The sequence below is a fragment of the Patagioenas fasciata genome, chromosome 5 (genome assembly GCF_037038585.1).
Source record: "Patagioenas fasciata isolate bPatFas1 chromosome 5, bPatFas1.hap1, whole genome shotgun sequence".
NCBI classification, from domain to species: Eukaryota; Metazoa; Chordata; class Aves; order Columbiformes; family Columbidae; genus Patagioenas; species Patagioenas fasciata.
Window position 1 is genome coordinate 1403560 of NC_092524.1, and position 9973 is coordinate 1413532.

The following is a 9973-nucleotide window of genomic DNA, read 5'->3' on the forward strand; positions in this document are numbered from 1 at the left end:
GCACTGAGGCCCAGCCGTGACTTAGAAACTGTCACAAATGGTTCAAAAACACAGGTTTTTTTTACTAAATCACAGTGTGTGACATCAACCAGGGGCCCATGGAACCCAGCGGGCAGTGGCACCGACAGGGGACAGAGCCGTTTCCCTGTGGCCGTCCCCTCCCGCCATCCCCATGTGCATGGCAGGGTCACCCTGCAATACAAGAAGCTGCACAACCGAGGGACGGGGACAGCTCTGCTTGTTTGCACCCCCCAAAAACACCCCCTAGGGGCCACTCTGTCCCCTCCCACGTCACACTGAGGGGCTCTGGGACACCACGTGGGTCTTCCTGCGGTAGCGGTCGGGCGCCAGCAGCTCCAGCGTCATCTCAGTGACAATGGCCGTGAGCCCCCAGACCCGGTGGGGCCCATTGAGGAAGACGGGGAGGGTGTAGCTGTAGCGGCCGGCGGTGCGGAAATGGGTGTAGCCCTGGTTCTCCTCCCGCAGCAGATGCGCCAGCGGCAGTGTGAAGACCTCCTCCACCTGCAAGGGGGTGGCCGGGGACATCTGACACCGTGTCACCAGGCAAAGGGGAGGCCAGGGACATCACCAGGGAAGGGGAGACCCCAGAGTGAGACCCCAGGGAGGGGATATGGCCAGCACAGGTCACCCACCTCGTCAGGGTTGGGAGTCAATGTCAAGTTCTCCAGCAGCCCCAGGTTGGCCACGACAGGAGCCACCAGCTGTCCCTGCTGGAAGGTGTGACAGCAAGGGACGGGGGTGACAAACCCCCTCTCCAAAGCACCACCCACTCACCTTGACCCCCTGCACCCAACTGGGACACCCTGCGCCACATCCTGACACCCATTGTGTGTGTCACCCCATCTTGGTCTGCAGCCCGTGCTCTGTGTCCCTGTCACCCCCTGCCACCCCATGTCCCTGTCACTCTGCCCATGTGTCCCTGTCACCCATATCCCTGCTGCCTCGTCCTTGCCACTCTGCCCTTGTGTCCCTGTCATCCCATGTCCCTGTCACCTGTGTCCCTACTGCATTGTCCCTGCCACTCTGCTCTTGTATCACTGTCACCCCACGACCTTGACACCCCATGTCCTCAGTGTTTCCGGCCACTCCGTGCCCCCAAACACCCTCCGTGCCCCACGACCCCATCCCTGCCCCGGTGTCCTTGCCACCGCGTCCACTGGCTCCCGCCCCCGGTCCCTGTTCCCCGTTCCCGGTACCCGGTCGGGCAGCGGCCGCAGCTGCCCCCAGACTGCCTCGGCTCCCAGCTCCAGCCCCAGCTCCTCCCGCGTCTCCCGCAGCGCCGTGGCCACCGCGTCCGTGTCCGCCGGGTCCCGCTTCCCCCCGGGGAAGCTGCGGGAGTTACCGGGGGGTCAGTACCGGTACCCGCCCCCCCCAGCACCCGCCCCGGTGCCGGTACCTGACGTCGCCGCTGTGGCGCCCGCCCAGGCGGCGGGAGCGCAGCGTGAAGAGCAGCGCGGGGCGGCCCCGCACCGAGCACAGCGGCACCAGCACCGCGGCCGCCGCCGCCGCGCCCCGCCGAGCCGCCCCCACCGCCGCCAACCGCTCCCGGCACCGCCGCTCGCTGCCGCCGCTCAGCAACCCCCCCGCCTCCGCCATGGCGCCGGAAGGACGTCCGGGACCGCCCCCGGGACCGCCCCCCGGGCACCCCGCGGCGGGGCGGCCCTTGGGCGGCGGCTGGAGCGGCCCCGCCGGGGGTGCGACCCCCGATGCAGCCGTTCAACCCCCGCCCCGGGGGTGCAACAGCCTCTGAGCGTGCGAGCCGCCCGCGGCCCGTGCAGCCCCGCAATGGGTGTGCGATCCTCTCACCGGTGCGTGACCCCCAGCGGCTGTGCAAGTCACCTCCCAGCTTTGCACGCACGCTCCCAGCCGTGCAATCCTCCTGCCGCATGTGCAACCCCCCCAGCTGTGCACCCCCACCCCTGCCAGCTGTGCAACCCGGGTGTGTCATCCCCACCAGCTGTGCAACCCCCTTCCCCAGCTGTGTCACACCCCCCCAGCTGTGCAAACCTCCTCCTGGGTGTGCAAGCAGCTGCACAAGCCTCCTCCCGAGTGTACAACCCCATGATGGGGTGTGCAACCCACCCACCAACCCTCTTGTCACAGCCCAGATGTGTCACCATCCACGCGTCCCCTCTTACCTGGGGGTGCTGTGACACCCCTGCGGGCGATGCCAACAGTGGGATCGATCCCTTTGCTGCTCCCACCACCCACTACAGCCCCGAGAGGGGAAACTGAGGCACGCAAGGGCTCAGGGCAGCACTCTCCTCCCACCACCCATGCTGCTGCACTGTAATTATCCCCAGCCGTTAACAAGAGGCCACTGACCAGGCTGGGGGCAGTCCCTGGGGTGCCTGGGGACATCACTCCCCAAGTTTTGTGACGCTTTACAGCCCGTCTTTAAAACTCGTAGTTATTTGTAAGGGGTTGATGGTTCCAGGGGGAATTTCCGTTGTTCAAACAGCCTCATCTGGGACCAAAGCTGGGAAAATGCTTCTGGAGTAACTGGGGAAAGCAGGAGAGGGATTTCTGCTGGTGGAGTTACCAGGCGGCCTCAAGAACAGACTCTCGCACACCCGTCTTCATCTCTCAGCATTAAATGATTTTAAAAAACTGTATAGAAATCACCACTCTCTCATAATTCTTTGCCCCCCAGAGCCCAATGTCGGCTTCACGATTCCCCCCTCCCGGCTCCAGCTTCAGCGAAACCTCCTCTCGTCCCACACATAGCGCTTCCCTGCGGGCACCTTGCGGAAAAACAGGCTGTTCCCTCGGCTCATGTTGCCCTGGAAGACGGAGATGGCCACAATCCGGTGAGTCAGGGTTGCCCCGAGCCCTCAGGGGCTCCCACCCAGCTTTACGCTGGTGGCCGGGCACAGCGTGCCTGTGGTCACTCACCTCCCGGTGCAGCTGGCTCCAGCAATCCAGCCAGGAGGAGTAGGTGGGTGCGTACGGGAGGAGACCCCCGGCCAGCCTGGGGGAAGAAAGAAAGGGAGACCCCATGGGGGGTTATTTCTGTCACCTCTGCAGCTCCGCGCTAAGCAAAACCCCAAAGTGGACCCTTTGAGCCCCCCCATCACAGCGCAACTGATGAGGGATCGACCCCACAGCGAATTTGGAGCCTGTTTGCCAACCAGGCGCTTGGGAATGGTGTTTTTCGGAGATGATGGGACGCGGGGGGACACAGCTGTCACCATACCGGCCCTCGCAGTGGGTGGGGGCAGTGCGGGGCACCAACGGACTCACCCGCAGTTATTCACGGCCATCAGGTTGGAGACCAGCACGAAGGGGTAGGTCAGCATGCTGGCGAAAAACTGCAAGAGAGAGGAGCAGGGCTGGTCGGCAGCGGCTCACGGCCCCCATGGGGACCCCCCCGCTTCCCTCTGTGGGAGCAGAATGAGCCCCCAAAATCCCCAGAGTCCCCCTGGGAGAGAGGTGGCTCCATGTGGGGCCATGCGACGTGGAAGCCATGAGCCCGTGGAACATTCTGTCCCCTGCGGGCTCAGCACCCGGCTCTGCCCCCCACCCCCAGGACATGGGGGGTTCCTAAACACCCCATTTCCTCAGGGATGGAAGCTTCCTGGTGTCAGGCAGCCGGGGGTACACACACACACGCGCCGGCTGTACTCACGCCGGTCACTGCCTGCGAGTAGCTCTTCATCTCAGTCATGGCGGAGACCTGTGTGGGAACAAATGGCACCTTCAGCCCCTGCCACCCCAAAGCAGGGCCCTATCCCTGTGAAATGTTCCCTGAGCCTCCCCCACCCTTCACCGCTGTTGTCCCACCCCCCAAGTGGGGCGTGGAGCCCGTACCCCGTTCTCCAGCGCGTACGTGTTGATGAGGTAGGCCAGCATGTTGCAGAGCCAGAGGGAGAGGATGTCCCCGAGGAGCCGGGGGATGAGGCCGCTGCAAGAGAAGAGGGACCATGAGCCCCAGGGAACGGGAACGGGGGGAGCGCCTGTGTCCTCAACAGCCGCATGAAGGGGGGAACCCCACACCCAGGAGACAAAATGCTCAGACGAATGGTTCTGAGAGGATGTGGGTGCAGAGAGGACCCAAAATACCCCCCCAGCCACCGAGAGCCAGAGGGGAAAGTTTAATACACATTTGTTCTGTTTTAATAGCTCTAAATGTCAAATGTCACCCACAAATCCCAGGGTTGGTGGCTACAAGTGCCGGGAAGCCCCCCACGAGGGGTAGAACAGGAAATCAGGGACCCCAGCAGCACACGAGGTGAGGGCAGAGATGGGAGAGCGGAGCTGCAGCTGGAGGGAGAAATAACACCCACACAGCAAGCAAAGCTGCATGGATTTTGGGAAGGGACCCCATGGATTTTGCAGGGCAGACCCCATGGATTTTGGGGGCAGACCCTGCAGGCCCCCCCACTGTCAGCACTCACGCGAAGAAGCCCAGGATGCCCTCTTCTCGGTAAATTGTGGTGAAGGCGCTTAGTGTCCCGCTGCCACGGGGAGGAGAAGGAGGGTGACACAGTCAGAGGGGGTTCTGCGGGCGGGCAGTCCCCCCACCGCAGCCCCATTTCCACCCCCAGCAGCCCCAGCCCCCCAGCCTGTACCTGTACTTGGTCTCGCGGCCAATGAACTGCACCATGCAGCGCAGGGTGATCACTGCGGGCAGACACGGGGGTCAGCGGGGGCTCAGGGACACCCTGGGGTGACACAGGAGCAACGGGCGCTTGTCACCGGCTGTGGAGGGGTCACCTACCGTGAAAGGGGTGGGTGATGAGCGTGGCGGCGGAGCGAGCGACCATCTCTCGGGAGGTCTGGGGGAGAAACAGGTGGTCAGGGGGACACGGGGGTGACAACATCACACCGAGTCCCCCTTGCACCCAGTGCCCTCCTCACCTCCTTCAGCACCTGCTCCAGCGAGGACACCGGCTCCTTCTTGCTGCTTCCAGGCTGGAAAGAGGCATCGGGTGGGGAACAGCCCCCCAAAAGGCACCACTCCCTCCCCACCAGCCCCGGAGGTCCCGGCCCCCCCAGCGTGGGCTCAGGAGTCCCCAGACCCGGGTGTCCCCCCGGGGCAGCGGGAAGGAGGGGGAGGCAGATGGAGGATTCACCCACCTCAGCCTGCTCAGCCTCCTGGTATCGCTAGGGAGGGAAGCGCTGGGTCAGCACAGCCATGGGGGACGGGGGACACTCTGCCGGTGTCCCCGTGTCCCCAGCCCCCGCTGGCAGAGCCCCCCGGGTCCCCAACGTGTCCCCATCTCCCCCGGTACCTGCAGCACTTTGCTGTGCACGACGGTGCCGATGGCGCTGGAGCAGAGGCGGGGGGTGAGGCCCTTGAAGAGTCCCGCTCTTCCATCGACCTTCACGATGTGCTTGGCTGGGGACAGCGGGACCCGTCACCCCCGGGGACGCCCCACGGGGGACAGCGGGACATGGGGACGCCCCACGCGGGGGACAGACTCACCGTACGCGAAGAGGCCGGGCAGCTGGTAGACCTGGCGCCCGAAAACGTTCCTGCCCAGGGTGGGCGGCAGAGGCTCGTAGCCCACCTGCGGCGGGGACAGGCAGCCGGTACCGGGGCCGGTGTCCCCCCGCCCCAGCTCCCCGCCGCCGGCCGCCCCTTACCTGCACCAGCACCTTCACGTACATGAGGGGCTGCGAGAGCACGGTGAGCCCCGAGCCCAGCAGCACCTGCGAGGCCGCGTCCGCCATCGTGCCGCCCCGGCGTCACGGCCCAGAAGGACACCGCCGCTGCCGCTTCCGCTTCCGCCCCCCGGTACTTCCGGCGCGCATGCTGCTCGCTTCCGGCCCCGCGGGCGCGGCCCTGCCGGGTCGCCGTGGCAACGAGGGGGCGTTGCCGTGGCGACGGGGTGCGAGGCGTCACCGCGGCCTACAGGCCTGAGGCGTCGCCATGGCAACGGGGCCTGAGGCCTCGCCGCGGCCTGCAGGCCTGAGGTGACGCCGCGGCGATGGCGCCTGAGGTGACGCCGTGGCCAGGAGGCCCCAGAGGAGCCTGCGGGGCCTGGGGCACTGCCGTGGTGGCAGGGCCTGCCCCTCGGGCCGCGTTCCCGTGCTCTCCAGGCAGGAGGGCCGGAGGGAGCCCCGGGGGAACGCGCGATGGAAACAGGAGGCAGCACGCGGAGGCGCGGCCGTGGCACCGCCTTTAATGCCGGGCACAGGCGCAGCAGCGCGGGGCCGCGGGTGCAGAGGCTCTGCCGGGGGTGTTGATGGGGAGACGGGCCCTGTGCCCACGGACAGCAGCCACCTGCGCACCCCGTCGCCGGGATGTCCCGGGGGCTCCAGGGGCTGTGTCCTGTGAGGAGCCACCGGTGGCACCGGGGCAGCGGGTGCTCAGTGGCGGCCGGCGGCGCGGCACCGCGCTCGTGCCACCGTCCAGCTGGGACCCCGGCAGGGCGGTGTGGCGGCCACGCTCCGCTCCAGCCCTGCTGAGAACCGTCACCCCGGCGCTGGGCTCCCGTCCGGCCCTGCCGCCTCCCCTCAGGGTGCCGGGAAGAGCCGGCTGTGTGTGGGTCCTGCGGGGCCCCGGCCTGGCCTGGGGGCACAGAGCAGGGTTGAACCCACTTGGAGCCCCAGGGGCGCTGGGACAGCTCTGGGGACAAGTGTCCCAGCAGGGCTGTCCCCACTGTGACCAGGCAGACCGTTCTGGTGGTCCCAGGCTCACCGGGACGCTGGCACGGGTCTGGGAGACGGCGTTTGGCTGGCACAGGGTGTTCCTGGCTCTTCGGCTCCGCAGCCGCTTCCTGCTCCGTTGCTCCGGCTGTGCCAGACAGCAAAGTGGCCCTGGGGTGTCGCACCTCCCCAGGGCTTCGTCCCTACCGCTCCCACCCCAAAACCAGCGGCACCGAGGGACTCACCGGCTCTTCTGGGCTGCAGAGATGATCCGGGGGCCCATCGGACACAGAGGTGTCAGAGCCACTGGTGCTGTGTGGGGGACATGACCGGCTGTACCCCCCACAGCACCGCGGGGCTCCGTGGGGCGGCATGGCCGGGACGTACCTGGACTCGAGCTCCGAGGGGGACACGTCACTCCATCCACCGCAGCCCGGCTCCCGGCCCAGCCGCCGCCGCAGCAGCGCGTCCACCTCCGCCAGGCACCGCTGCAGCTGCGGGACGAGCCGGCGTCACCGTGGCCCCCGATGGCACCGGGAGCAGCCGGGGCACCGCGCTCCAAGCCATGGCTGCCGCCCACCTTGGCAGGGTCAGGGTCGCAGAAGTCGAGCAGGGTGTCGCACAGGTGGGAGCCCAGCGACTTGAGGTCCTGCACCGTGAAGTGCGAGTTCCTCCCGCCTGGAGGGGACATGGGACAACAGAACAGGCAGCGGCATCCCAACCCGGGGACCAGCTGCCCAACAACACCCCCAGCACCGACACCCGCGCCCGTGGTGGCCCCTCACCCAGCGTGGAGCCGCCGAAAGCCGCCTCCATGGTGTAGCTGTGTGAGACACCCAAGCGCCACATGACGACTCTGCCCGTCCCCGCTTTGCTCTTCTGCACCTTGAACTTGCAGCTGGGGAAGGAGAACTGGGCCCGGCCCGGGGTCAGTGCAGCAGGGGCTGTGTCCCCCCAGCCCCGCAGGGACACCGTGGTGGCACCTTGGGGAGCGGCACAGCGGCTGCGTTTCCCATGTCACCATTCCCAGGGCGTCCCACCTTGTCGGGGGCGTTTTTGCTCAGCATCAGGGGGAAGACGCGCTGGCGCAGCCGTGCCCCGCTGCCGGCCCCGCCGCCGTCGCAACCGTACATGAAGACGTTGTTTTTTCGGCTGTGCCCATGGAAGTCGCAGTACAAAACCACCTCCCGCTCCGCCAGCACCCTGCACGCACCACGATAAGGCCACCGGCATGGCTGCGGGAGCAGCGCCATCCCACCGGCTCTGTGTCCCCACTCACCTCTCCACCATGGCCCGCAGGTGCCACACGGCGGGGAAGGAGCCGCCACGCGCCGCCCCGTACGCCCTGTTGGGGTCCCGTCCTGCCAGGGAGCAGCGGGAGTTCCCCACCACCACCCCATCGGGGTTCAGCATCGGCACCACCATGAAGTCGAAGAGCTGGCGCAGGATCCGGGCATCAGCATCGGCGCTGAGGAGGAAATCGAGCAAACCCCGCATGGCCCAGGAGCCGCCGCTCTCCCCGGGGTGCGCGCGGGCGCTCAGCACCACCGCCCGCTTGCCGGCCACACCGGCCGGGCTGCCGATGGTCAGCAGGTACACGGTGTTGCCGGCCAGGCTGCGGCACAGCGCCCGCACCGTGCAGAGCTGCGAGCGCGCCGGGTCGCAGCACAGCGCCCGCAGGTAGCGCCGCAGGTCGGAGTAGGTGTAGGGGTAGGAGTGGGCGAAGAAGCAGGTGTCGCCGTCGTGGGGGAAACGCGCTGTCCAGGAGAGACAGAAGGCGGCCGGTTCCTCCGCACCACCCCGGTAGTACCGGATGTCGGTCCCGACGCGGCGCCAGCCGATGCCGCAGCTCTCGGCGTCACGCTGGGAGTAGAGCAGCGGACGCATCCCCTCGTTGTAGAGGCTCTTGGGCTTGGCCAGGTTGGCGATGGTGAAGCGGTAGAGATGGTCTTGCCGGGTGTTTTGGACACGGAAGTAGAACCACTGGGTGTGCTTGGCCGTGTACAGGTCCGGCCGCAGCCACAGCACGTACTCGAAGGGGCCCCTGCGCAGCGGGACAGGCCCTGTTCCGGCTCCCGGTCCTGCTGTCACCACCCCCGGTCACCTCCCAGCCCCTCTCTTACACCTTGACAGCTTTCTGGAGGTTCCCACTCTCGAAACGGGATTCAAAGAGCAGAGTCGTGTCCTGGGGACCCTCCAAGGGGGTGGCCGGCGAGGACAGGGGACCCGGGGATCCCCCAACGCGAGCGCGGGTGAAGCAGGAGCCTGGGGATGCTGTGGGGGGAGCCCAGAGGGATGGCAATGGGGACTTGGGGACACTGGGGAGCACCTGGGGTGCTGCCCGCTCCCCAGTACCTGGGCTGAGCTGGTAGACGACTGTGCCCTGGTCCTCGCCAAGCGGGGCCGGGGGGGGCGCGGGGCCCGTGGGCTGGCAGAAGGGCTCTGGCTCAGGGGGGACCCAGTCTGGAGGGGACAGAGTGGGCACTACGGGCACAGGGCGGGCCCGGCACAGGGGTGGGGGGTGGCTGGCGTGTTCCCTCACCGATGTGCTCGATCGGCTCCTTGATGACTTCGCACTCAATGGGCCAGCGGGGAGCGGGCAGGGGGCCCCGCGCCGAGGGGAGGGCGAAAAGATCCTGTGGATCCCCTGGGCACCTGCGGTGCTGCACCGAGGGCACCGATGTCCCCTGGCCCCGTGCCGAAGGGACCCACCTGTCCTGGCCGAGGACTGGCTCCAGCTCCCTAGGGGCTGCAAGGGGACCAGGAGGGGATGGGGGGCTCCATTGTGCTCCCCCCACCCTGATACAGCTCTAGCTGAGAGCAGGGAGCCCAGGCTGGAAGGGTTGGGGTGTGGACAACCCCAAACCACCTGCCACCCCAGGCAAGGACAAGGAGAGGCCCCCCCATGCTCTCCCGGCCATGGGGGGCTGCGGGGTCACACTCACAGCTCAGCTCCTGCCCGGGATGCCCCCCGGCAGCTGTGGTTGGTGCTGCCAGTGCTGGGTGCCTCGGTGGGACCCCCTGGGACACAGGGCTCTTCTGCCCGCCCCTCCGCTGGCCTTGGGGACAGTACCACTGCAGCCCCAAACCCTGGGGGGAAAAGGGGACACGTCCTTGGGACCAGGGCTCACCTTGGAAGTAGCCGTAGTAGCGCAGGTGGCTGCGCATGAAGCTGTCGTAGGGCTCGGGGAGCAGCTTCCCACCAAACCCCCCTGGCCCCCAATCCCTGGGGGGCCCCGAGGGCCGCATGGCTGCCCGAGGTGCAGCAAGACCCTTGTCCGGTGCCGGCAGTGCCGGGGAAACTGGGACGCGGTCGCTGAGCAACAGGGAGGGACAGGGCGGGCCCAGAGCGGAGCTG

At 67.4% G+C, this 9973-nt stretch overlaps 3 protein-coding genes across 5 annotated transcripts; all 3 read right to left on the reverse strand.

The window, feature by feature from the left end:
* Nucleotides 1–116: 116 nt before the first annotated feature.
* NUDT8 (nudix hydrolase 8) lies at nucleotides 117–1619 on the reverse strand. Its single transcript, XM_065839026.2, has 4 exons — nucleotides 1418–1619; nucleotides 1218–1350; nucleotides 654–731; nucleotides 117–522 (listed from the first exon to the last, which is right to left on the reverse strand). Exons 1-4 carry the CDS (start codon nucleotides 1615–1617, stop codon nucleotides 292–294), a joined length of 642 nt encoding a protein of 213 aa, XP_065695098.1. The 5' UTR covers nucleotides 1618–1619; the 3' UTR covers nucleotides 117–291.
* Nucleotides 1620–2599: 980 nt separating this feature from the next.
* On the reverse strand, nucleotides 2600–5770 carry MTCH2 (mitochondrial carrier 2). The gene is made up of 13 exons (XM_065839005.2): nucleotides 5611–5770; nucleotides 5450–5534; nucleotides 5256–5362; nucleotides 5101–5127; nucleotides 4882–4935; nucleotides 4742–4799; nucleotides 4593–4644; nucleotides 4419–4478; nucleotides 3832–3925; nucleotides 3650–3697; nucleotides 3265–3332; nucleotides 2917–2992; nucleotides 2600–2804 (listed from the first exon to the last, which is right to left on the reverse strand). Exons 1-13 carry the CDS (start codon nucleotides 5695–5697, stop codon nucleotides 2718–2720), a joined length of 903 nt encoding a protein of 300 aa, XP_065695077.1. The 5' UTR covers nucleotides 5698–5770; the 3' UTR covers nucleotides 2600–2717.
* Nucleotides 5771–6129: 359 nt separating this feature from the next.
* AGBL2 (AGBL carboxypeptidase 2) lies at nucleotides 6130–9926 on the reverse strand. 3 transcript variants are annotated; one of them, XM_071808727.1, is made up of 12 exons: nucleotides 9561–9926; nucleotides 9158–9364; nucleotides 8971–9078; nucleotides 8739–8889; nucleotides 7895–8659; nucleotides 7656–7818; nucleotides 7401–7527; nucleotides 7196–7293; nucleotides 7003–7109; nucleotides 6861–6927; nucleotides 6668–6763; nucleotides 6130–6538 (listed from the first exon to the last, which is right to left on the reverse strand). In XM_071808727.1, the coding sequence occupies exons 1-12, from the start codon at nucleotides 9862–9864 to the stop codon at nucleotides 6149–6151; spliced, it is 2583 nt and encodes an 860-aa protein (XP_071664828.1). In that variant the 5' UTR covers nucleotides 9865–9926; the 3' UTR covers nucleotides 6130–6148. The 3 variants fall into 3 exon arrangements, with proteins under 3 accessions (XP_071664828.1, XP_071664829.1, XP_071664826.1); XM_071808728.1 differs by having other exon boundaries at nucleotides 6861–7109; nucleotides 9747–9926; XM_071808725.1 differs by having other exon boundaries at nucleotides 6861–7109.
* Between the last annotated feature and the right edge of the window lie 47 nt (nucleotides 9927–9973).